This window comes from Pipistrellus hanaki (assembly GCF_964339955.1).
Source record: "Pipistrellus hanaki genome assembly, chromosome: 3".
NCBI classification, from domain to species: Eukaryota; Metazoa; Chordata; class Mammalia; order Chiroptera; family Vespertilionidae; genus Pipistrellus; species Pipistrellus hanaki.
Window position 1 is genome coordinate 176,582,976 of NC_140505.1, and position 22,232 is coordinate 176,605,207.

The window sequence follows — 22,232 nt, forward strand, 5'->3', positions numbered from 1 at the left end:
AATTCTTATTTTTCGGTTTTAATATAACTTACAGTATCCATCATAATTTGTTTTTGAAACATAGCCATTTCATTTTTAAGTTCATTTTGTGCATCAGTAACTAGAGTATCACTGTTCTTCTCCAAGTCCTCCATACTCTAAAACACAAAAAGCTTGTTTAGTCATAAATCACCATTTTTAATCTCAGGTTCTAAACTTGTGCAATTAATTTTCAAAACTAGGAGCTTTTAAAAAAAATTCAAGTAGTGTACATTATTTATTCTAAATAAAAATATTCTCTAATGCAATCAAAACTAGAATACTCACTGAAAGATTAAAAAGTGAAACACATGAATCAAATAGTATTAGAGGAGGTAACTACTATAGTATACTTTGCTTGAAACAGTGGGTTAATGAATTGTTAAAGTTTCAATATTGAACATACTTAAATAAATAAATAAATAAATAAAAAGACTGGAAATTATAAAGAAATGATTTATGAACTTTCTATTTTCAGTTGAACCAAGAACTCTCACTAGGTGCTTATATTATGTATAAATCTTATTCATAACATATATATTTTTGGTAAAATTCCCAATTTACCATTTCCTATTTTGAATAATGTCCACAAAAACATTAGAATCTGAAAGTAGAATACATTTACTACTTAAATAAAAAACAATGAATTTAAAATGAAAAGTAGTTAAGAATTTTAAATACATAAGCAAAATTTTTTCCCTTAAACTTAGAAAAAATTATATTCTACTTCCAACATAAATTGCTTTAAAAGAATATGTTATGTTACCAAATATAACAGACCTTTATGAATTGTTCATATAACTGTTTAATTGTTTTAAGTCTCTGGCTCTGACCAAGTCTAGATTGTTGAAAAATCTGTTGTTGCTGTCGAAATAAATTCTAAAAATGTAAAAGAAAAGAATCATGTGATAATTTAAGCTTTTAAATGTAGAAAAAAAAAAAAAAAAAAAAGTTTAAAGGGAATAGTTTTAAAGTCATACTTTAAATATTTGTTTTAACAGCTATTATAACAAAATTAGAGAAAATCTGTGTTCACCATGAATATCTATACTAATAAAAGGGTAGTATGCTAATTAAACCAGATGTCTTCTGGATAAAGCCACAGTGGCAGGGGCTGAGGCAGAGGCAGTTAGGGGCCATGAGGCTGACAGGGGAGGGCAGTTAGGGGCGATCAGGCTGGTAGGGAAGGGCAGTGAGGGGTGATCTGGCCAGCAGGAGAGCAGTTAGGGGCATCAGGCCAGCAGGCAGAGGCAGTTGGGGCAATCAGGCTGGCAGGCAGGCAAGTGGTTAGAAGTCAGTGGTCCCAGATTGCAAGAGGGATGTCCAACTGCCAGATAGGGATTGGGCCTAAAAGTGTAATAGGACATCCCTCAGATTGGAGAGGGTGCAGGCTGGGCTGAGGAACATCCGTGCATAAATTTCATGTACTGGGCCTCTAGTACAATATAATAATCCTACTAGTCATTGAATAGGAAATCTTAACAATACACAATATATCTTAATTCTTGGTGCTTTCAATATCAACACAGATAATCCTTCTGATAATGCTGGTCTTTCAGTTCCTTGGCCTACTTTATCTCCTACTTTAGTTATTCCTTTACATACTTATACCCTAGATTCTGTCATTACCAATAACTATAACCTCTTTATAGTATGAATAATAGCATACTAAGAATTCTTTTATATAAACTTATTATATATAAATTTAATCCTCCTAGCAACTCTATGAGATAGGTACTCTTATTCCCCCTTTCATAAATGAGGAAACTGAGGGGAAAAAATAATTTTTCCAATAGTTCACAGTAGCATTTGGTCAAACCAGAATGTGATTCCAAACAGTATTTCCTAGAATCCAGGCTCTAACCATTACTCATACTGTTTCTCCATATATCCCTTTGTTCAACCACTTCTCTTTACTGTTCTAGCTCACTCTTTGTAGTATTAAAGCTCAATAATATCTATCTAGAATAATATCTAGAATCTATTCATCCTACCTACTTTTCACTGTCCCTCTGTGTCTTCACATTCCTCTTTCCCAGTATAAATTCTGTGGTAAATCATAATTACTCCTTTCCATCTATATCTTACTATTTCTTTTTATTCTGTCACCTTTGTTTGCCTGGAAAATACAACTGTAGCTATCCTGCCTACATTATTGCAGATGGTCCTAGTTGAGGAAAGCAACTACACTAACAGGTCTCTTTAAATCATGATCACTAGTCTAAATTGGAACCTTAGTGCTGCTTAACAATTATATTTTCTTAGTCTGTTCACTGTCCCACTCTCAAGAAAATATACCTTCTGATTTGATCTCAAAAGGCAACGTATTTTCCACCCTATGATGGCCTTAATTATTTCACTAAACAGAAGGAATCCAGAGTTTTCAGTCTCCTATCACCATATCTACATACCCATCTACATCGCTGTGCTCATATACTCTACCTTCTCTCCTATTTTTTTTTTAATTTTTTAAAAAAATATATATTTTTTTTTACAGGGAGGAAGGGAGAGGGATAGAGAGTTAGAAACATGGATGAGAGAGAAACATCAATCAGCTGCCTCCTGCACATCACCCTTTGGGGATGTGCCCGCAACCAAGGCACATGCCCTTAACCGGAATCGAACCTGGGACCCCTCAGTCCACAGGCCGATGCTCCATCCACTGAGACAAACTGGTTAAGGCTCTCCTATTTTTAAAGATGTACTATCCTTACTGAGGCTTTTTCACGTGTTCCATCCATTCTCAAGAATTTAACAACTGTCTCCCCTCTTTCCACTATTTTTAAATTTTTCCCTGAAGATTATTTCTCTTAGCATACCAACATGCTAGTCTTTCATCATTTTTTAAAAAACAACATCAAAACCCCAATGCCCTGGCCAATGTAGCAAAGTGGTTAGCGTTGGCCCACACACCAAAGGGTTGAGGGTTCAATTCCTGATTAAGGGCACATTTCTGGTTGCAGGTTGGATCCCTAGCTCTGGTTGGGGCTCCTGCAGGTGGCAACCATTGAAATGTCTCTCTCCTTTCCTTCCACTCTAAAAATCAATGGGAAAAGGTCCTTTGGTGAGAATTAACAATGCAAAACAAACAGCAAAAGAAACACAATACACTTTCTTTTCTACTCAGGCTACCACCCCTTCTCCCCACCCCCATTCTTATACTCATTCCAATTGGGTTTTTGCACTCACTATTCCACCAAAACCACTCTGTTCAAGACTGATCAGAACCATCCTTATCAACACCAATGACCTCACATCACCAAAACTATCTTATTTGGCCTATAAGCAGCATGTGAAAGTTAATCCTCTCTCCTTTAAAGGCTTTCTTCACTTTAAAATAATTTTCTTTGTAGCTGTTAGGGTCCTCATTCTCATCTTGAAATCTACAGGTCCAGTTCTTAGACTTCTCTTTTACATTTACAATCACTCCTTTGGTGATTTCATCCAATCTAATGCCTTAAATTAGGGGTGTCGAACTCAATCAGAGAAGGGGCCAAAATCTAAAATCCAGCCTAAATCGCGGGCCGAATGGTTTACTGAACAGTCATAAACTGACAATGTCATAAACTGACAGCAGAGTGCAGTGATGACAGCGCGGTGCGGGCCACATTGCAAGGCCTGGCGGGCTGGATTTGGCCCGCGGGCCTTGTGTTTGACATATGTGCCTTAAATGCTGTCTCTATGTTGAGTTCCCAACTTTGTATGTTCAACCAACACCTCTTTCCTGAACTGGCCTCATACCAGTGACTTAACATCTCCCCTTGGTATGTTTTATATGCATCTTAATATTTCCAAAACTGAGGTGATCAACCAATCCTTAAAATTATTTTATATGAATAGCACCATAATTCTTAGATAATTTTACAAATAATGGAAGGATGAAATAAAAAGATAATGTAGTTATATATGTGGAACTGACTTCCATCTCCCATAGAAATATGCAGGTAACACAAGAGTAAACTATGTCTTGCCCTGGTTGATTTGGTTCAGTGGATAAAGCATCAGGCCTCAGAATCCGGGTTGGATTCTGGTTAAGGGCCGGTACCTCGGTTGTAGGCTTGATCCCCACGCCCGTCGTGTAGGAGGCAACCTATCAATGTGTGTGTCTCACATCTATGTTTCTCTGTCTCTCCCCTCCCTTCCACTCTTTCTAAAAATCAATGGGAAAATATCCTCAGGTAAGAATTAACAAAAAAAAAAGCACGGGGGGAGGGAGAAAAAAAAAGAGTAAACCATGTTTTGATCATAATAACTTATTCAATAATGGGCAAATTTCCCAAAGGGATCAGTAATGTTCCTCCAGAGGACTCTTCTGCCAGGGTTACTAAGAAAGACAGTCCACTGGAATTACTAAATTTGTTAAGTCTGGGATTCCAAGAAGCTATCTTGCTTAACACATTGAGAGAGCCAACTAAAAATTGGAGACAGAGCCAAGACTATACTACATGAGAAATTCTCCACCCTATCCACCTATGCCTGAAGCTAACCCCCTGGACTTTTTTTTTTTATATATATAAACCAATAGTCCTTTTGTACTTTGGCAAATTTGTGTCACTTGGAACTGAAAGAATCACAACCAATATAGGAAGCAAAGACCATCAGCTTTTATGATTTTGGTATGTGCCTATACTTCTCTGGTTTACCAATCACCAGGACCAAAGCATAATGCCAGCAATGGATAATGGAACCCAGCCAAATTCTATGGGTCTCCATTTCCACTTGACACTTGGTTAATAGATTAATTATCATTCTAAGCATGATACTAACAGCTAGTTTTTCTTCTTGTTCCTTGGCGTTCTGTATATCTATCTCCCACTGCTGAAACAAACTCAGAAACTTCTGAGAATATTCTTGACTAAGCTTCTGCCTGAAAACATAATAATGATATTGTCATATTTCATAACAGTATCAAAAAAAGATTCAAAACAAAAGTGACTTTACAACTTTGTACTATAAGAAGGAAATAAAAGCATTTTAAAATTTCAGATATGAAACCAAGAAATAAAATCAAGATTCCAGACATGTTTGTTCTAACCCTATAGCTCTTGAAAATTTAAAAAATTTTATTGTATATAAAAAATTTACAGAAAAACCCATTTTACTGCCAAGCAGTTTATTTTTCATTTATTCTACTGAATATGGGTTCTGATATGATAGATTCAATTAAGTTGTTATTCTAGTATTTATCAGATAAGATTTCCAAATAGACATCTTTCACTTAACTTGTGCCCATTTTGGTACAACAATGATTTTATACAATCATTAAATATACAAATTATATTTAAATATACAAATTATTTACAATATCAGATCTTTTTCTACACTGTTAAATAGTTGACTTTCACAAGACTAATGGTTTAATAACATTTACTTTTTATTCACTTAGTATATTTTCATAACAAATACAAATTACCTTTAGACAAATAAACCTCAATTTTCATTTAAAAGGGGATTAAGGTAATCTTTATTGATTTCTAGGAAATATATTTCAAGTCTATGAAGGAGTGAAGTTATAGTACTAAAGGACTTAGAGAAAAATTAAGTCAAATATATCTTCTACTGGAGACCCCAATAAATATAATAGTATTTTTCATAATTACACTAATGAATACTTTGACATGATAAAAATGTGGCTGTGAAAGAACCAACAACCATACCTTTGTTCTTTTTGGATTTTCCAAATATGTTCAATTTTCTGGTTACTGGTTTTGAGAGAAATCTTCGTATACAATGCTAATCTTTTTTTCTTTGTATTAAGTGAATTTCTAATGTTAGCTATGTGGAAAATAAATATTCATTAAAATGTAATATTGAAGAAAATCACATATTTTGTTCCCAAATCCTATATAATAAAAACCTAATATGCAAATTGACCTAATGGTGGAGCAACCTGTGGAACAACTGGCCACTATGATGTACACTGATCTCCAGGGGGCAGATGCACAATGCAGGAGCTTCCCCCAGGACACCCAAGGTGGGTGTCAGTGGGGGCTCCGATTGCTCCACAGAGGAAGGCAACCAGCAGGGACAGGCCTGGCCAGTGAGTGGGCGGTGCCCCTCCCCCCATTGCCCCGCCAGTTGCTTTCCTCTATGATGAGTGGGTGGCGTCAAGCCAGCCAAGGTAGGTGCCAGTGGGGGCCCACAGATTGGCCCTGATCGCTGGCCATGCCTAGGGACCCTACCCATGCACAAATTTCATGTACCAGGCCTATAATATTGAAATAAAAATGAGTTTCAGAAAGACATTTAAAATTAAATTTTAAAATAAGCATAATATCCAAAAGCAAGGTTATTTGCTTTTTTCTGAGAAAACTTTTCACTATTAATATCCAAGTTCAGATTTTTAAAAAATTTATAGATGATTAAAAAAAGAGTTACCGGTAATTAGAAGAAAGAAAGGAACTCAAGAGTAGGCTTTAATTTCTTTATGAGAAAACACAAAGGCTACATTTTTCTAAATTTATAAAATACTCACCTGAAACCAACTGAAACAACACATGTAGATGAATTAGCATTAGAACTCATTATAGGAAACACGCAAAACTGTTTTTAAATTCAGAAAGGATAAAAATAGTTATCAAATAATAAGAAAATTATTATTTTATTATTTGTTAATCTTCACCTGAAGACATGCTTACACAGAGAGAAACACCAATGTGAGAGAGAAACAACAACTGGTTGCTCCACAAGCTCCTCAACTGGGGATCAAACCCGTAATCCAGGTATGTGCCCTCAGCAGGAATCGAACCAGCAACCTCTTGGTGCATGGGAGGATGCTCAACCAACTGAGCCATTCTAACCAGGCAAGACAAATACTTTTAAAAAACACAGTTGGTGATCATTTAAATCATACTTCACTAACTCTGACCAAAACTAAGCATAGAAAAATCTTAATTTAAGAAAATATCTGGCCTAGCTAGCATGGCTCAGTGGTTGAGCATCAACCTATGAACCAGGATGTTACAGTTCAATTCCCGGGCACTACATTTGCTCAGGCTGCGGGCTCCAGCCCCAGTGTGGGGCATCCAGAAGGCAGCTGATGGATGATTCTCTTTAATCCTTGATGTTTCTCTCTCTCTCCTCCCTTCCTCTCTAAAATCAATAAAAATATATCTTTTTTTTAAAAAAAAAAGAAAATATCTAGATAAATAATTTAAGAATCTTTTGAATAATTTCATGGAGTACATTTTTATTCATAAGAACTGTATTTAAAAAATGTTAAATATGCTTTTATTGCTTTAGAGAGAAGAAAGGAGAAGAGAAACACTGATGTGAGAAAGAAACATTGATCAGTTGCCTCCCATACATACCCTGACCAGGGACTGAACCTGAAACCTGGATGTGCCATGACCTAGAATTGAACTGGCCCCTTTTAGTGTACAGGACAACATTCATACTGGTCAGAACTCAAAAAAATATTTAATAAATGCTTTGCTAAACATGCATATGGATCTACCTTCAAGTATTACTTTTCAGTAATCATGATGGAGCTGCATTATTATAAAAATACTAGTGTCCCAGTGCACAAAATTCGTGCAGGAGGTGGAGGGGTGGAGGGCCAGTACCCTCGCCAATCTGGGACATTCCTCTCACAATTCAGGACCGCTGGCTCCTAACCGCTCATCTACCAGCCTGCCTGATCACCCCTAACAACTCTGCCTGCTGGCCTGCTCACCCCCAACTCCTCCCCCGCTCCAACCAGCCTGCTTGCCCCCAATGGCCCCCTCCCCTGCTGGCCTGCTCGCCCCCCTCCTGCCCCCCCCCCCAACCTGTTCGTCCCCAATTGCCCCCCCTTGCCAGCCTGTCTGCCCCCAAACTGCTGCCCCCACTGGCCTGCTAGCCCCCAACTGCCCTCCCCTCCTGGCCTGACCACCCCTAACCACCTCTACCTCGGCCCCACCACCATGGTTTTGTCCAAAAGGTCTCCCGGTCTAATTAGCATATCACCCTTTTATTAATATAGATTTTATATATCCAATATCCATCAACAATAAGTATATGTAATTACAAAACAAGCATTTTGCCACCACCAGAGCAAAGCTTTCAAAAAAAGTGTCAATTATATGAATAAACCATATAGAAAAGACAAATATTGACTTTTTTTGAGTACTGTGTCCCCAAACAGTTAATGCAATTGATATTTGACATAAACTTTAACTGGTTAAAGTTTATGAACTTTTTATCTGATTATATAATATATTTCTTAGTAGCTAGGCAAAACTATTTTTCTCAACTATATAGTTTAATGATGTAAAAATAACAATAGAGTTACTTCAAAGGCTTCAGTTTACACTCCCCTGTTAAAGAAAAGAACTAAGGAATGTTATAGAAAATAAATTGAGTAAATGGAAACTGACATACATACAGATATGTGTGTGTTTGTAGTGTGTGGAAGAGTCTGCCAAAGTCCTAAGAGAGGCAAAGACTTTTCCCAGCCATTTTGTCCTAAAATTCCAATCCATTAAATTTGCACAAGTATAAAATAAAAGCACCATTCTAATACTCATCATTGTTAGTAACTTTTGCACTCTTCACATCAACAACTGGAAAAGATTAAGTAAGGAAAACTATGAAGCTGAATCACACAATATACTTATGCAAAGTCACTTATATGAGAGCAAAACATTAAGTGGCAATCTTGAGCCTGGCTGGTATTGCTCAGTGGTTAAGTGGCAACCTCTGAACTAGGATATCACAGTTCAATTCCCCAGTCAGGGCACATGTCCGGGTTATGGGCTCGTTCCCCAGTAGGGGGTGTGCAGGAGGCAGCCCCATAACGATTCTCATCATTGATGTTTCTATCTCTCTTTCTTCCTCTCTGAAATCAATAAAAATGTATTTTAAAAAATAAATAATAGTCTTTTAAACAATGATTATTATACAAGTTATTTGGTTTAAAACAATTTTTAATACAAAGAATATTCTAAAACATACCTCCAAATCTTTCCAGCATATCCTGTACTTCACCTCTGTGAAGAAATTACATTTAAATATTTTAAATTAAGGATCCATAAAATATCATACTTGTTTTGGAAGAAATGTCACACCCCCAGTATTTTACATATAACACTCATTGGACAACCAAAATCTACTTTTCTTAAAGTACTATCTAACAGGCAAAACTTATGTTGAGCACATTACCCCAGCGTTTTTCAACTGCTGTTCCGCGGCACGATGTTGCCTGGTGTGCCGTAGGTGCAGACAAGACAATTTTATAATTTTTCACTATTTTGTTTACTTAATATTTCATAATAAAGTAATTATAAAATACTTTCTTTGTGTTTATTTGATTCCTATTCAAGAGAATTACTTTATATATAGTCAATATAGGCACAGAGTTAAATTTTTTAACATTTTCTAATGGTGGTGTGCCTCGTGATTTTTTTCATGAAACAAGTGTGCCTTTGCCCAAAAAAGGTTGAAAAACACTGCATTACCCCATATCTTCAACTGTTACTGCAGAAGTTCTTTTCTTCCCAAGCTTATCAATTGCTGTAGTCTTTGCTGCATTGACAATAAAAAATAAAAATATTTTTGAAATTAAGTATGTTATTTGGATAATTTTTAATGAAGTAATTTTGAGATCTTTTAGGCTTTTTGCTAACATGAGTTTTTGGGTTTTTTTCCTAACATGAATTTTTAAAGTCAATATATTGTAAAAATGCAATACTTTCTCTGTAAGTCAGGTGGAGCTAAATCAAGATCCAGGACCTTTTTTTTTTTTTTTTTTTTTTTTTTTCCATTCTTATCCGAGGATATGATTATTGATATGAGAGAGGAAGGGAGAGAGAAAGGAGAAAAAAAAGAGAGGGCGAAGAGAAAGAAATGTGAGAAAGAAACAGATCTATTGTCTTCTGTACTTGCTTGGACTGGGGAACGAACCCATAACCTGGGTAAGTGCCATGACCAGAAATAAAGCCTGCCACCTTAGGTGTATGGGAGGACGCACCCACCAACTGAGCCACACCGGCCAGAGCTCCAGGATCATTTTAAAGGAACAATTTTGCAAGTTTTCCTGTGTTAATGTCATAGCAAAGCCATGCACTATTTAATCGACATTTTGGGAATAACGACTGCAAAGGCAAGATCTGCTATATAAGCTACTCTAACTCCAAATGAGAAACATTAAGTACATTAAACTGCTTGAGAAAGTCTTATTAAAATGCAGAAGGTTCAAAATAAATGAACTGTAGGACATGGTGACTGCACGATATGAGATATACTGTACCATCAGTAGCATCTTCCTCTGAACCATTCAGATCTCGTTTATCTTCTTTCTGAAAGTCATAGGCAATTACAGCCCGATCCTTCATGGATGTCTTCCTATCCTCCACTGATGTCTTCCCTGATTTCTTGGTTTGTTTGCTTCCAGGGGGCACCATATTTTTCACTTTTAAAAAACAAACATCTTAAACCTTCTGAATCCAAGGAAACCATTTAAATAAGCTGGTAAATTTAAAAATTAGAAATATCAAATAAAGATTATCTCAGCTGAGTAACATTTAGGAATCCCCTCCTTTATTTTGACGGACGGAAAGTGAACAATGAGAGTACCTGATCTCTGCCCCAGAGGAGGCAACCAATCGATGTGTCCCCTCTCACATCGATGTTTCTCTCCCACTTCCTTCCACTCTCTAAAAAAATAACAATAAAAACAAATCAATGGAAAAACATCCTCTAATGAGAATGAACAAACAACAACAAAAAGAGAGCATCAACCCTGCTTCCAGGGGTGCTGCGATGGAGAGTTCACACCGGGAGGATGGGAGATCAGGATTTTAGTCTGGCCTCTGCCAGAGTCTGGCTAAACGGTGGGCAAACCTAGCTTTCCCATTTCAGTCCCAAAGTGAAAACGCGGTTGGCAGGAGGACCATGAGCGTGCCCATCAGACCCAGCTCAGCCCCTTTCTGCCCACCCCACCCCGCGGCCTGGCTCCCTTCCACTCCACCCGGCCCCCCTCAGCCCTCAGCCCAGGCCGCCCCCTCAGCCCTCAGCCCAGGCCGCCCCCTCGACCCCTCCGTCCCTCAGCCCCGCCCTGACCCCTCCGTCCCTCAGCCCCGCCTGACTCCTCGTCCCTCAGCCCCGCCTGACCTCCGTCCCTCAGCCCCGCCTGACCCCTCGGTCCCTCAGTCCCGCCTGACCCCTCCATCCTTCAGCCCCGCCCGACCCCTCGGTCCCTCAGCCCCCCTGACCCCTTGGCCCTCAGCCCCGCCTGACCCCTCGGTCCCTCAGCCCCCCTGACCCCTTGGCCCTCAGCCCCGCCCTGACCCCTCGGTCCCTCAGCCCCCCTGACCCCTCGGCCCTCAGCCTGACCCCTCCGTCCCTCAGCCCCGCCCTGACCCCTCCGTCCCTCAGCCCCGCCCTGACCCCTCGGCCCTCAGCCTGACCCCTCCGTCCCTCAGCCCCGCCCTGACCCCTCCGTCCCTCAGCCCCGCCCTGACCCCTCGGCCCTCAGCCCCGCCCTGACCCCTCGGTGCCTCAGCCCCTGCCGCCCCCTCGGCCCCTCAGCCCCGGTCCGCCCCTCGGTCCCTCAGCCCTGTCTGTCCCCTCGGTGCCTCAGCCCCGGTCCGCCCTCTCGATCCGGTCCGCCCCCTCGGTCCGGCAGCCCCGTGGCCAGTCCAGGCCCTGCTCTCATTGACTGACAAAGGCCCAGGTGGAGCCAATGAGAAGGGTTTACCTGACGGAGCAAGAGTAACCTCTGATGGACTCCCGCCCGGTACCAACTCCTGCCTCCTCACCTGAGAAAAGAGCCTGGCTGCCGAGGACCGCAGCCCGGCTCTCCCACGGGTGCCCCGGGCGCGCCACCTCCTCCCCAGGCAGCCGCTTCGCTACCGCCACGCTCCTCCTCGCTCCTCGCTCCTCCGAAGCAGCTTGGAATCCGGCACCTGGGAGACCAGGCCGCCTCGCAATGCCTCACCAGGAGCGTCGCTGATTGGCTGGTCCCAGTGCACGCATGCGTGCCCTGGGCTGCTGGGCTCCGCCCCCCTGCGCGAGGGACCACGAGGCTGCTGCTGACCCAGAGCACCTTGCGCCTGGGGCCTGTGGCTAATATATGTTTGAGGCCTGTTGCTTTCCGGTTTCTTTTTCTTTTTTAATAACTGTTAAAATTTTGATATTTGAAAGTTATAAAACCATATATAAGTTATGAAATATGGTGAACACATACCTAATTTGTGAAGTAAAATTTTACCAGAACCCAATGAAATCCCCCCAGGAAATCCTTGCCAACACATCCCCCCGTTTTCCAGTCAGAGATAGTTTCAATTATCCTGGATTTTGTGTAAATATTTGCCACTCCCTACCATTTTCTAAGTTTTGTTACCACATATATGTGTCCTTAAACAATCCTGTTTAGTTTAGTTTAGGCAGTACAGAAAATTGAGCCATATTCTATGTAGTATTCTGCCACTCACTTTTTTTTGGTTAACATTATGTTTCAGAAAATCTTTATTATTACATATAGCTATGGTTCTTTCATATTCACTGCTGTATAATGTTCCATTGTGACTCTATTCAAAATTTATTCACGGATGAAAGGTCAGTTGAGATGATCATGAAATTTCTCTTTTCCTTGGTCATGTGAATTGCATTGATTCTCCAAGTGCTGGGCCAACCTTGCATTCCTGGAGTGGACTCACCTTAATCATAAAGAATTGTTCCTTTGGGGAATGACTGAATTTGGCTTGCTAGTGCTTTGTTTGAGATTCATAAGGTAGATGGCCTGTGGTTTTCCTTCCTTGTGGTAACTGAGCCAGGTTTTGGTGTGGGATTGCACTGACCTCAAGGAATAAGTGTGTTTTCCTTCTTTATTTTTTACACTCTACAGGAATTTTTGTGGGGTTGATGCTGTTTCTCTCTTAAATGTTTTTATCTGAATTGTGCTTAGACTTTCCTTTAAATCCTTGATTTGCCAGTCACTTATTTGTATACTTTGTGGTATGTGTAGAAATAATCTTAATAAAAACACTTTTGAAAAATTAAGTAGGCAATGTAATCATTTTATCCTGACTACATTAAAAACCTCACCTCTGCCCTGGGTAACAATCCTTCACACAAATTTTCACCTCTACCATCATCATCCCTGACATTAACCAGGCATTGTGCTGGGTATATTACATATGCCATTTCCTTTAGACATCAGTGTTGCCTTCCATGTTTTAAAAGAGAAAACGGAATCAGAGCAAACAATGTACAGGATCCAGGACTCAAGCCCCAGAAGTCTGACTAACGAGATGGGTGTTTTACCTGCTTCTGACATTATGTCATGGGGACTCAACATGGCCTGGAGGGGATGGGAAAAAAGAGACAGACAACCTGGGCACCAATCCACCTTTGCCTCTAACTGGCTGTCAGACTTTGGGCAAGTCACATGATCTTCATGACCCTAGCAGCTTCATGATAAGATGCAGGGCATGGGAGTTTAGAGGCACCATTGTGGGGTTAAGCAACATGAGCAGCTTTCCTTCTTCTGTATTACATACTGAATGTCATTTGAACTAAAATTATTCTGAGGCTTTAAGAATTTGAAACCACTTGATTACTCATCAACTTTTAAAGTTCCTCTGTCCTTAGAGACTCTACATAATCATTAGGTGAATAATTCTATGAATATTCTATGATCAATCCCATTATCTATTAAACTTCTAATTAGATATGAATATATTTACCAAACCACAGACATCTCCACCATACCCAAAAAATCATTTCTCTACCTTTCTAAAATAAATCCTTAATTTTAAAAATTATCTCCAGCATGGCTGGTATGGCTCAGTGGTTGAGCATTGACCCACCCACGAAGAAGTCACAGGTTCAATTCCCAGTCAGGGCACATGCCCATGTTGTAGGCTTAGTACCCAACTAGGGGCATGCAGGAGTCAGCCAATCGATGTTGGTGTTTCTCATCAATGTTTCTATCTCTCCTTCTCCCTCCCTCTCTCTCTAAAATCAATTTTAAAAATATTAAAATAATCTCCAGATAGCCCCTACATTTTTACCATATGATAAATCCCATTTAGAACTTATTTCCCTCCTACAAAATGAGATTCTCCAATATGTTATAATACTACTGTGGCCTTACATTCCTTTCCACTTATTTTCACATACCGATACACTGTCTAAGCATTCAAGTGACTACTGAATCTCGATAAAATACATAGATTCCTCAAAGATTTAAAAAACAAAGCATCAGACAAAATATAAATTGTTATGAGACTTCAATTTTTGAAATACATAATTTACAGCACAAACAAAATATTTACATCACAAGTTCTTTTTACAAAACGTGTGTCATTTTGAAAGAATACTGTTGAGATCCTGATCTAAAATAACTGCCAGAGTTAAAAAAGAATCGTGGTATCTGGTCTCCAGAAATCCACTGCATAATGATATAAATAAAATATGGCTGACTGTCAGGACTTACCCAGACATAAAAATACTAATTCTCTATCCCAATGGTCAGCAAACAATGGTCTGTGGGGCAAATCCAGCCAGTCGTCTGGTTTTGTACAGTTGTATGCTAAACATGGTTTTGACATGTTTACAGTTTAACAAAGAAGAAAATGCAACTGAGACAGATATGGCCTGAAATATTTACTATGTGGCTTTTTACAGAAAAGGTTTGCTGATCCCTGCATTATATAAAATCAATTGGGATATACTGATGGGTATTAAAAAAGACAATACTGTAAGGTCAGTACCATCAGCAGTACTCATTTCTAAAATGAACCACTTCTGTTCAAATATGTACATTTCCAAAACATAATTACATCTGAAAAGTAGCTCTGCTACTTAAGTCTAGCCCTTTACAATTAGATCTCCACATGAAATCACAGTATTCTTAGGGGAGAGAGAAAACAAGGACAAAGTATTCCAGAGGTCAATCATTGAGCTTGTCAGTAGTTGTAAGTCATTTAAGACCACGTACTAGTCTTAAACATTAATAAAATAATTTAGATATTGCCAATAGAAGGTGATATTATTGCATTACTTAAATAACATTGATTAAAAACATGTTTAGACATCCCAATTCATTATTTTCAGAAGCAAGAATTACTAGCTAACTTAGTAGCTACTTAATTTTAAAAATGAGAAATGAAAAAGGAAACACCAAAAATGTAGAACCTGCCCTAACCGATTTGGCTCAGTGGATAGAGCGTTGGCCTGCAGACTGAAGGGTCCCAGGTTCGATTCCGGTCAAGGGCATGTACCTTAGTTGCGGGCACATCCCCAGTCGGGGGTGTGCAAGAGGCAGCTGGTCGATGTTTCTCTCTCATCGATATTTCTGACTCTCTATCCCTCTCCCTTCCTCTCTATTAAAAATCAATAAAATATATCTTTAAATTAAAAAAAAAAAGTAGAACCCCAGCAAAAGGCTTTGGAATGCAAAACTGGGGTCTCTCCCAATCTCCCAGCAATTCCAAGCTGCCATAGGCTTCTCATGTTCACGTTAGTTGACAGTGGTTGCTGTGGGAACTTGGCAGCCATCTCTTGTCAGTGACCCGTTTCATTAAAAGAATGACAGGTCCATGAGCAAATGCTTTAAAAGTAAAACCAGTTCAGAATTGCTCAACACGCGAATGTTCACAATCCCTGGTCAGGAGGCTGTATTCACACCGCAAAACAAGTATTGTCCTGGGTGTTTTTCCTTCTTCGGGCCAAGCTGGCAAAGCTTCACACCGTGAAGACATCTCTGTCTTGCCAAGCTTTAAAACGCCGTGAATGCCGAGGTAGATGACTTTCAAATGAAGATCTTCTATACCCTGATTCGACTGGGACTTGCTTCTTTCTGTATCCTCCTTCTGGGAAATATCTTCCGCTTAATGGCAATTAACTGAATGATGAAAGACAGAAAATAAATTTTAATTTCCAAATTGACAAACTTTAAATTTTATGAGAGTCACATGACCTTAACTATGTCCACAGTCTTATACATAAAAAAACAGACAATGAATTAGTCTCATTATTCCTCCTCCCAAACAAAAGTAGAACCCCAAATCAGACCCAAATCAGGACTTTTGTTTCACTCTGCAGGATGAATATACCTACATATGTGCCCACAAGATATTTAAATCCATGAGGATTAAAATTATTTTGATCTAAGCTTCACTTTTTAAAGACCGATAGCTACAGATTTTTACACAGCTATTACCAGGCACACTTATTTTTAAGATGTCTGTCAAGTCTTTCTGTTGAAGGAAAATGGCTCTGTTTAGCCATTAAGATACTGTCTCCAGGCTTGAAAATGTCTAGAGATGCAAGACAGAATTCTTAAAACATTTTTTAAAAACCTGGCTGGTGTGACTCAGTTGGTTGGGTATTGTCTTGTGCACCAAAAGGTTACTGGTTCAATTCCTTGTCAGGACCATGCCCAGGCTTGCGGGGCTCAATCCCTGGTGCGAGGGCGGGGCAGAGTGTGTGGGAGGCAGCCCATAGATGTTTTGCATTCACACTGATGTGGGTGCCCCTAACTGCCCCACCCCACCCCCCAGCTGGCCTGGTTGCCCCATGCAACCTGCTTGTTCAGCCATTTGGTCGTCCCTCACTAACCCCCTGCCGACCTGGTCATATCCAGTCATCTTGTGAGGGTGTGATGGTCAATTTGCATATTACCTCTTTGTTATATAGGATATTTGACATATTAGCTACAAACCAATAGAAGAAATTAAAAATTTCTTGTGACTTTATATCATTTTCTAAAAGAATCAGATACTAATATACCAAGAAATACTGTTTGATCCCCACATAAGATATAAAGCTTACCTGTTCAGCAAAAAAAGAGAATATAGTAAACATAATCAATGTTGCTAGTACACAATGAGTCCAAAACTTCAATTTGTCTCGATATGCTCTCCTGTGCAGAGAGAGAAGAAAGCAATTATGTAGTTTTGTGCATGATTTCACTATATTACTTAGAGTTATTTATATACCAGTTTAGCAAAACAATCATGGGAAAACAAAAAAACACTGCCTGAAGGCAATTCTAAAATGTTAACATGATACACTTTTCCAACATAAGTTCTCATTTTTCATTATATTTGAATTAGTAAAAGTTATCCAGGCAGAGATGAGGACTTCTAAAGAAAATTACTTCTAGCCCTAACTGGTTTGGCTCAGTGGATAGAGCGTTGGCCTACAGACAGAAGGGTGTCGGGTCTGATACCGGTCAAGGGCACATGCAGAAGGCAACCAATCCATGTGTTTCTCTCACATCAATGTTTTTCTCTGTCTTTCTTCTCTTTTCCACTCTCTCTAAAAATTAATGATAGAGCAAACACTGCATTAAAAAAATTTCACCCCAGCTAGCATGGCTTAGTGGTTGAGTGTCAACCTAGGAACCAGGAGGTCATGGTTCAATTCCTAATCAGGGCACATGCCCAGGTTGCAGGCTCAATCCCCTGTGTGGGATTTGCAAGAGGCAGCCAATCAATGATTCCCTCTCACAACTGATGTTTCTCTCTCTCTCCCCCTCTTCCTTCCTCTCTGAAATTAATAAAAGTATATATTAATAAAAAGACATTTCATCACTCTTAAACAAAAAATACACACATACATATACGAGCCATGAGCACTTACCATTCCTGCAGCTCATGCATATGAAGAAAACGGTTCCGATACTCTCTTGGCAGCTCAAACTGGGATGGTACAGGGAACATGGATTCATAGAAATCCCTGAGCACAGCTTTCACTGTCTGGGCATCTTTATGATTATGGTCAATGTTGTCATTCAGGCAAACAAACTTCCTGAAAATAACAGAGACCCAGGGTTACTGATTATCGTAAGGATGATTCTGACTTCACAAAACAAGAAAATGTGGATTCCAAATATATTTTAAATAGATTTATGCCACAAGACAGATGCTTTATTTACTGATAAGGTTCTCTGAGGCAGTAATGTTTTATAAATTTTTTCTTTGGATATTCCTCACCTGTATAACAGAACTAGGCAAGATAATCTTGAAAAGTGCCTTCTAGCTATGGAGTAAATTAATGATTTCCAGTTAAGTGTTCAATAAGTGCAGTTCACTAACTGGATCATTGTGTTAGCAGACAACAGCATGGAGATCACCAGAGGGAAAGGAGGTAGGGGCAGACAGAAGAGGATAAAAGGGGCATAAATGGTGATGAAAGGAGACTAGACTTTGGTGGTGAACACACAGTACACACAGATGATGTGTTATAGAATTGTCCACCTGAAACCTATATAATTTTATTAAACAATGTTATCCCAATAAATTCAATAAAATATATTTTTAAAGTTTAAAATATATAAAGTTTAAAAAAAAAAAAGCAGTACCTAGGGTTTTTTCTTATATCATCCAATTGGCCAACCACATGAGAAACATTGGTACGAATCATTTTAAAAGCAATTTCTTCTTCTCCCATGATTTCAAACCTAATTATAAAACATAAAGAATAAAAATATTTATGTTGATATGACAGATTTTCAATAAGGAAAACATTTTATAAAACTTTACAGATTCAGCATCCTCAGAATGAGTTAATCTTTCAATATTACTAAAGAAAACAATCTCACATAAATTTTAAAAAAGGATGATTAATAAACCATTGTAAAATGATGAAAATACTAGACTCTCATAATAATTATTTTTAAACTAAACAAAGAGAATATTTTATGTCTACTTACCTATATTTGTTTTTGTCCTTATATGCTTTGTGGATTTTATCAGTTACTGGTTTACAGCTGGTTAACAGACTCTTAGTGACGGGTGGCTGTGAGAAAGACAGACATTAATTACAACAGGGGCCAAGACTAGGGTGAGGCAAGTGAAGCTTCAGCTTGGGAGCAAAATTTAAGAGGGCACCATAAGACTCAGCAATCAGGATGAATACTTTCAAAAACCAAAATTGAATTACTATGGTCTGCAGGAAAATTGCCCGTTTCTGTAAATAAAGTTTTAAGTGGCACATATCTGTATATTAACCCATGTCATATGCTAACCAGAGGTGGGGAACTTTTTTTTTCTGTCAAGGGCCATTTGGATATTTATAACATCATTCTCGGGCCACACAAAATTTTCAACTTAAAAATCAGCCTGCTATATTTGATCAAACATTTAATTAATTCACCCCTAATGCCTTAGAAAGGCCAAATGATTTCACAGGCCTTATACGGCAACTCGGGCTGGACATTCCTCACCCCTGCTAACCAACGCATAATCGGCAATACCTAATGTTTGACTCTGGATTCCCATAGCTCCTGTGCTGACCTGTCTCGCCACAGCTGCTGCTCATGCCTGAACAAGAGTGAGGAGCACAGTGTCTGGCGTGCATAAGGATTGTTCAGAAATCAGATTTTTAACTGATTTATTACTCTCTCTATATTCATCTAAAAATGTCTTTTATCTGTAGCTAAGTATAAATTATTTATATATGGCTTGAACTTTTGCAAGATAGTAAATTTTTTAAAATACCATTTAATTCTAATTATGAAACTGAAAGCTAATTATAGAAAATATCAATATGAAAAAAGGAAAATAAAAACCATCTATGATTTAGCCTATTGTCATTTCCATTACTTTTTGTGGTATGTTTTGTGTGTGTGTGTGTGTGTGTGTGTGTGTGTGTGTGTATGTGTGTGAAGGTATTTGGGACTTTTCTATAGTTTAAATCATACTATGTACATGGTACTATTTTCCTCCCATATAATTTTATTTTGTAAATATAAAATTCAGCAGTAAATATCTGTAAGCATCACAATAATAACTACATTAAGCCTTTTCCCTAGATTCTAAATGCACATTTTCTCCCACTTCTCTGGAAATGAGATGCAACTCACAAACAACAGAGATTTCCAATCATTTCAACCAAGTGGCACTCCAATATCATTGTGTGCAAATCATCCACATTCCTATTGGTAAAAGCAAGAAAGGGCCAACATCTTAGCTTTGATGAAAGATTGTATTCTAATTGATGAATATTTCCTTGGTTAACCTTCAGACTGTTCTCCTAAGCCAATGAGAATACTTTGGGGCTAACTTCTGCTATCCTTAGTGAAAAGAAGTCTGCTTATCCTATATAATAAAAGCCTAATATGCAAATTGTCATTTGGGGGACGGCTCTTTCGATTGCTTGCCATGATGTTCGCTGATCACCAGGGGGGAACACAGAACATGTTGGGCGTTGGTGATGTGGCACTGGCAGCAGGTGGCAGTAGAGATGCTACTAGCTCCAATAGGCCCTGATGAGAGTAGGACCACAGTGGGATGGTGGAGCAGGTGAACGGTGGCGCCAGGCCAAGGCAGGTGCGCACCCATGTATGAACTGTGTGCATCGGGCCTCAAGGAGAATAAAAACAACTAATCCTAATATTAGCTAAAAACGATTAAGGAGAAGAAAAAATATTTCAAGGCAAGATATAAAATATTCTGGATTATCTGTGGTACTACTTTCCACCACATATAAATATACAGTGTCTGCTTCTAGTTTTTGAAATGCCATACAGAAATGGATAAAGATATACTTTCTGATTTACATAAAAGAACCCATGCCACTTACCAGATTGGGGTCATAGTATGCTTCCTGAGTTGGTGGAATGTTGCTTAGCTGAGTGATATTAGCAGGGAGCATTTTTGAGCAATTTATTAACATGTGTTCCAGACCTGTTAAATCCTAACAAAGCAAAATAAAAGGATAAACATTCTAGGTACATTACAAGTAATGATTGTAGCTTTAAATTAAAAAAAAACAAAACAAAAAAAAAAAACAAAAAAAAAACTACATAAAGGTCTCCAAAATTTTTTAAATGCTACCTTCAAAAAGAGTTCGACTATATAATTCTTAAGGAAAAGAGAGCAGAATGAGACAATACGAACACGAATATTTCATCTTGGTTTCAAAGTAAAACACCCTGAACCAGGAGGCACCATTTACACAAGACGGGCCAGGGATCACAGACAGATGTCCTGCAGTCAGATTCATCTTGGCGCTATCCGTCAGTGAGCGCCTGCTCTTGGGACTGGAGAGGCCATGCCAGAGGGGCTGCTGCACCACAGGCCTGGCCAATATCCAGTCGGCTGCACCTGAAACCCCTGAGTGAACTTGTCCCAGAACCTTACATGCAGGTGTGGTCTGGCTCTTCTCCAGACAATACAATGGCAATCCCCACTGCAAGCCTAAAAGATGGAATCTCAGAAATATGAACTTCAAATTTGGTTTTCGTTCTGGCACTAAAAATGGACTAGTTGTGATACCCTCATTAACTATTAAGAATTACTCTTGCCCTAAGTGATTTGGCTCAGTGGATAGAGCATCGGCCTGCAAAGTGAGGATCCCAGGTTCGATTCCAGTCAAGGGCATGTACCTTGGTTGCAAGCACATCTCCAATAGGGGGTGTGCAGGAGGCAGCTGATCGATGTTTCTCTCTATCCCTCTCCCTTCCTCTGTAAAAAGAAAATCAATTATATATATAATATATATATATATTTTTAAAGAGTTACTCTTACTTACATTACACTGAAATATGTAGGGGGAAAAGAGAAAGTATCAAAATTAAGTTTCATTTAAAACTGCTGCAAAGTTTAAGGGGAAAATACACCACCTGCAAACTTAAAGGCAGGTCATGAATTCTGGTAGCCAGTGTTCGGATTTCTCTGTCAGATAAGACACCAGATTGGTCGGTATCAACTTCATCGAAAACTTGAGATATATTCAGCGGCTGGACTGCACTCATGAGGTAGTAAAAATAAGAAAAAGCAAACTGCATATCCTCAGAGTGGCGCACTTTGTGAAATGACGTCTTGTCAAATTCTTCAGGGAACCTGTACAAATATAACACATAATAAGCTCGGGATATTTAAAATATAAAGAAGTGCCTAACGTTTGTAGAGTTAGCATCTCTTTCCTTTCTATTAGAGCCATAGACGTAGCACAGCACAGATGTAAATTTCTTTGTCCCTTTTTGTTACTTATTTATTTTTATTGAATTTATTGAGGTGATATTGGTTAATAAAATTGAATAAGTTTCAGGTGTACAATCCTATAATACATCACCTATATATTGTATTGTGTATTCACCATCCCAAGTCAAATCTCCTTCCATCACCATTTATCTGCCCTTTACCCTCTTCAACCACCCTCGTTCCCCCTTTCCCTCTAGTAATCATGTTGTCTGTGCCTATGAGTTGGGTTCTTCTTTTTCTTAATCCCTTCATCTTTTTCACCCAGCCCTGAAAATCCTCTGCCAGCTGTCAGTCTGT

At 38.9% G+C, this 22,232-nt stretch overlaps 2 protein-coding genes across 3 annotated transcripts in view; both read right to left on the reverse strand.

The window, feature by feature from the left end:
• Positions 1 to 5: 5 nt before the first annotated feature.
• SYCP3 (synaptonemal complex protein 3) lies at positions 6 to 13,094 on the reverse strand (the record flags this gene model as incomplete). The annotated part of the gene is made up of 9 exons (XM_084876229.1): positions 6 to 137; positions 799 to 897; positions 4,786 to 4,885; positions 5,676 to 5,793; positions 8,953 to 8,987; positions 9,456 to 9,522; positions 10,247 to 10,295; positions 11,757 to 11,823; positions 13,045 to 13,094. The coding sequence occupies 9 exons, from the start codon at positions 13,092 to 13,094 to the stop codon at positions 6 to 8; spliced, it is 717 nt and encodes a 238-aa protein (XP_084732355.1).
• Positions 13,095 to 14,214: 1,120 nt separating this feature from the next.
• GNPTAB (N-acetylglucosamine-1-phosphate transferase subunits alpha and beta) overlaps positions 14,215 to 22,232 on the reverse strand; it is a 51,202-nt gene continuing 43,184 nt past the window's right edge. For both annotated transcript variants that reach the window (XM_084880067.1, XM_084880066.1), the window contains 7 exons: positions 21,575 to 21,794; positions 20,533 to 20,646; positions 18,662 to 18,747; positions 18,311 to 18,409; positions 17,590 to 17,757; positions 16,777 to 16,867; positions 14,215 to 15,847 (listed from right to left, as the gene is read on the reverse strand). In XM_084880067.1, the coding sequence (XP_084736193.1) occupies positions 15,770 to 15,847; positions 16,777 to 16,867; positions 17,590 to 17,757; positions 18,311 to 18,409; positions 18,662 to 18,747; positions 20,533 to 20,646; positions 21,575 to 21,794 (856 nt within the window). In that variant the 3' untranslated portion in view covers positions 14,215 to 15,769. The remainder of the gene's footprint in view (positions 15,848 to 16,776; positions 16,868 to 17,589; positions 17,758 to 18,310; positions 18,410 to 18,661; positions 18,748 to 20,532; positions 20,647 to 21,574; positions 21,795 to 22,232) is intronic.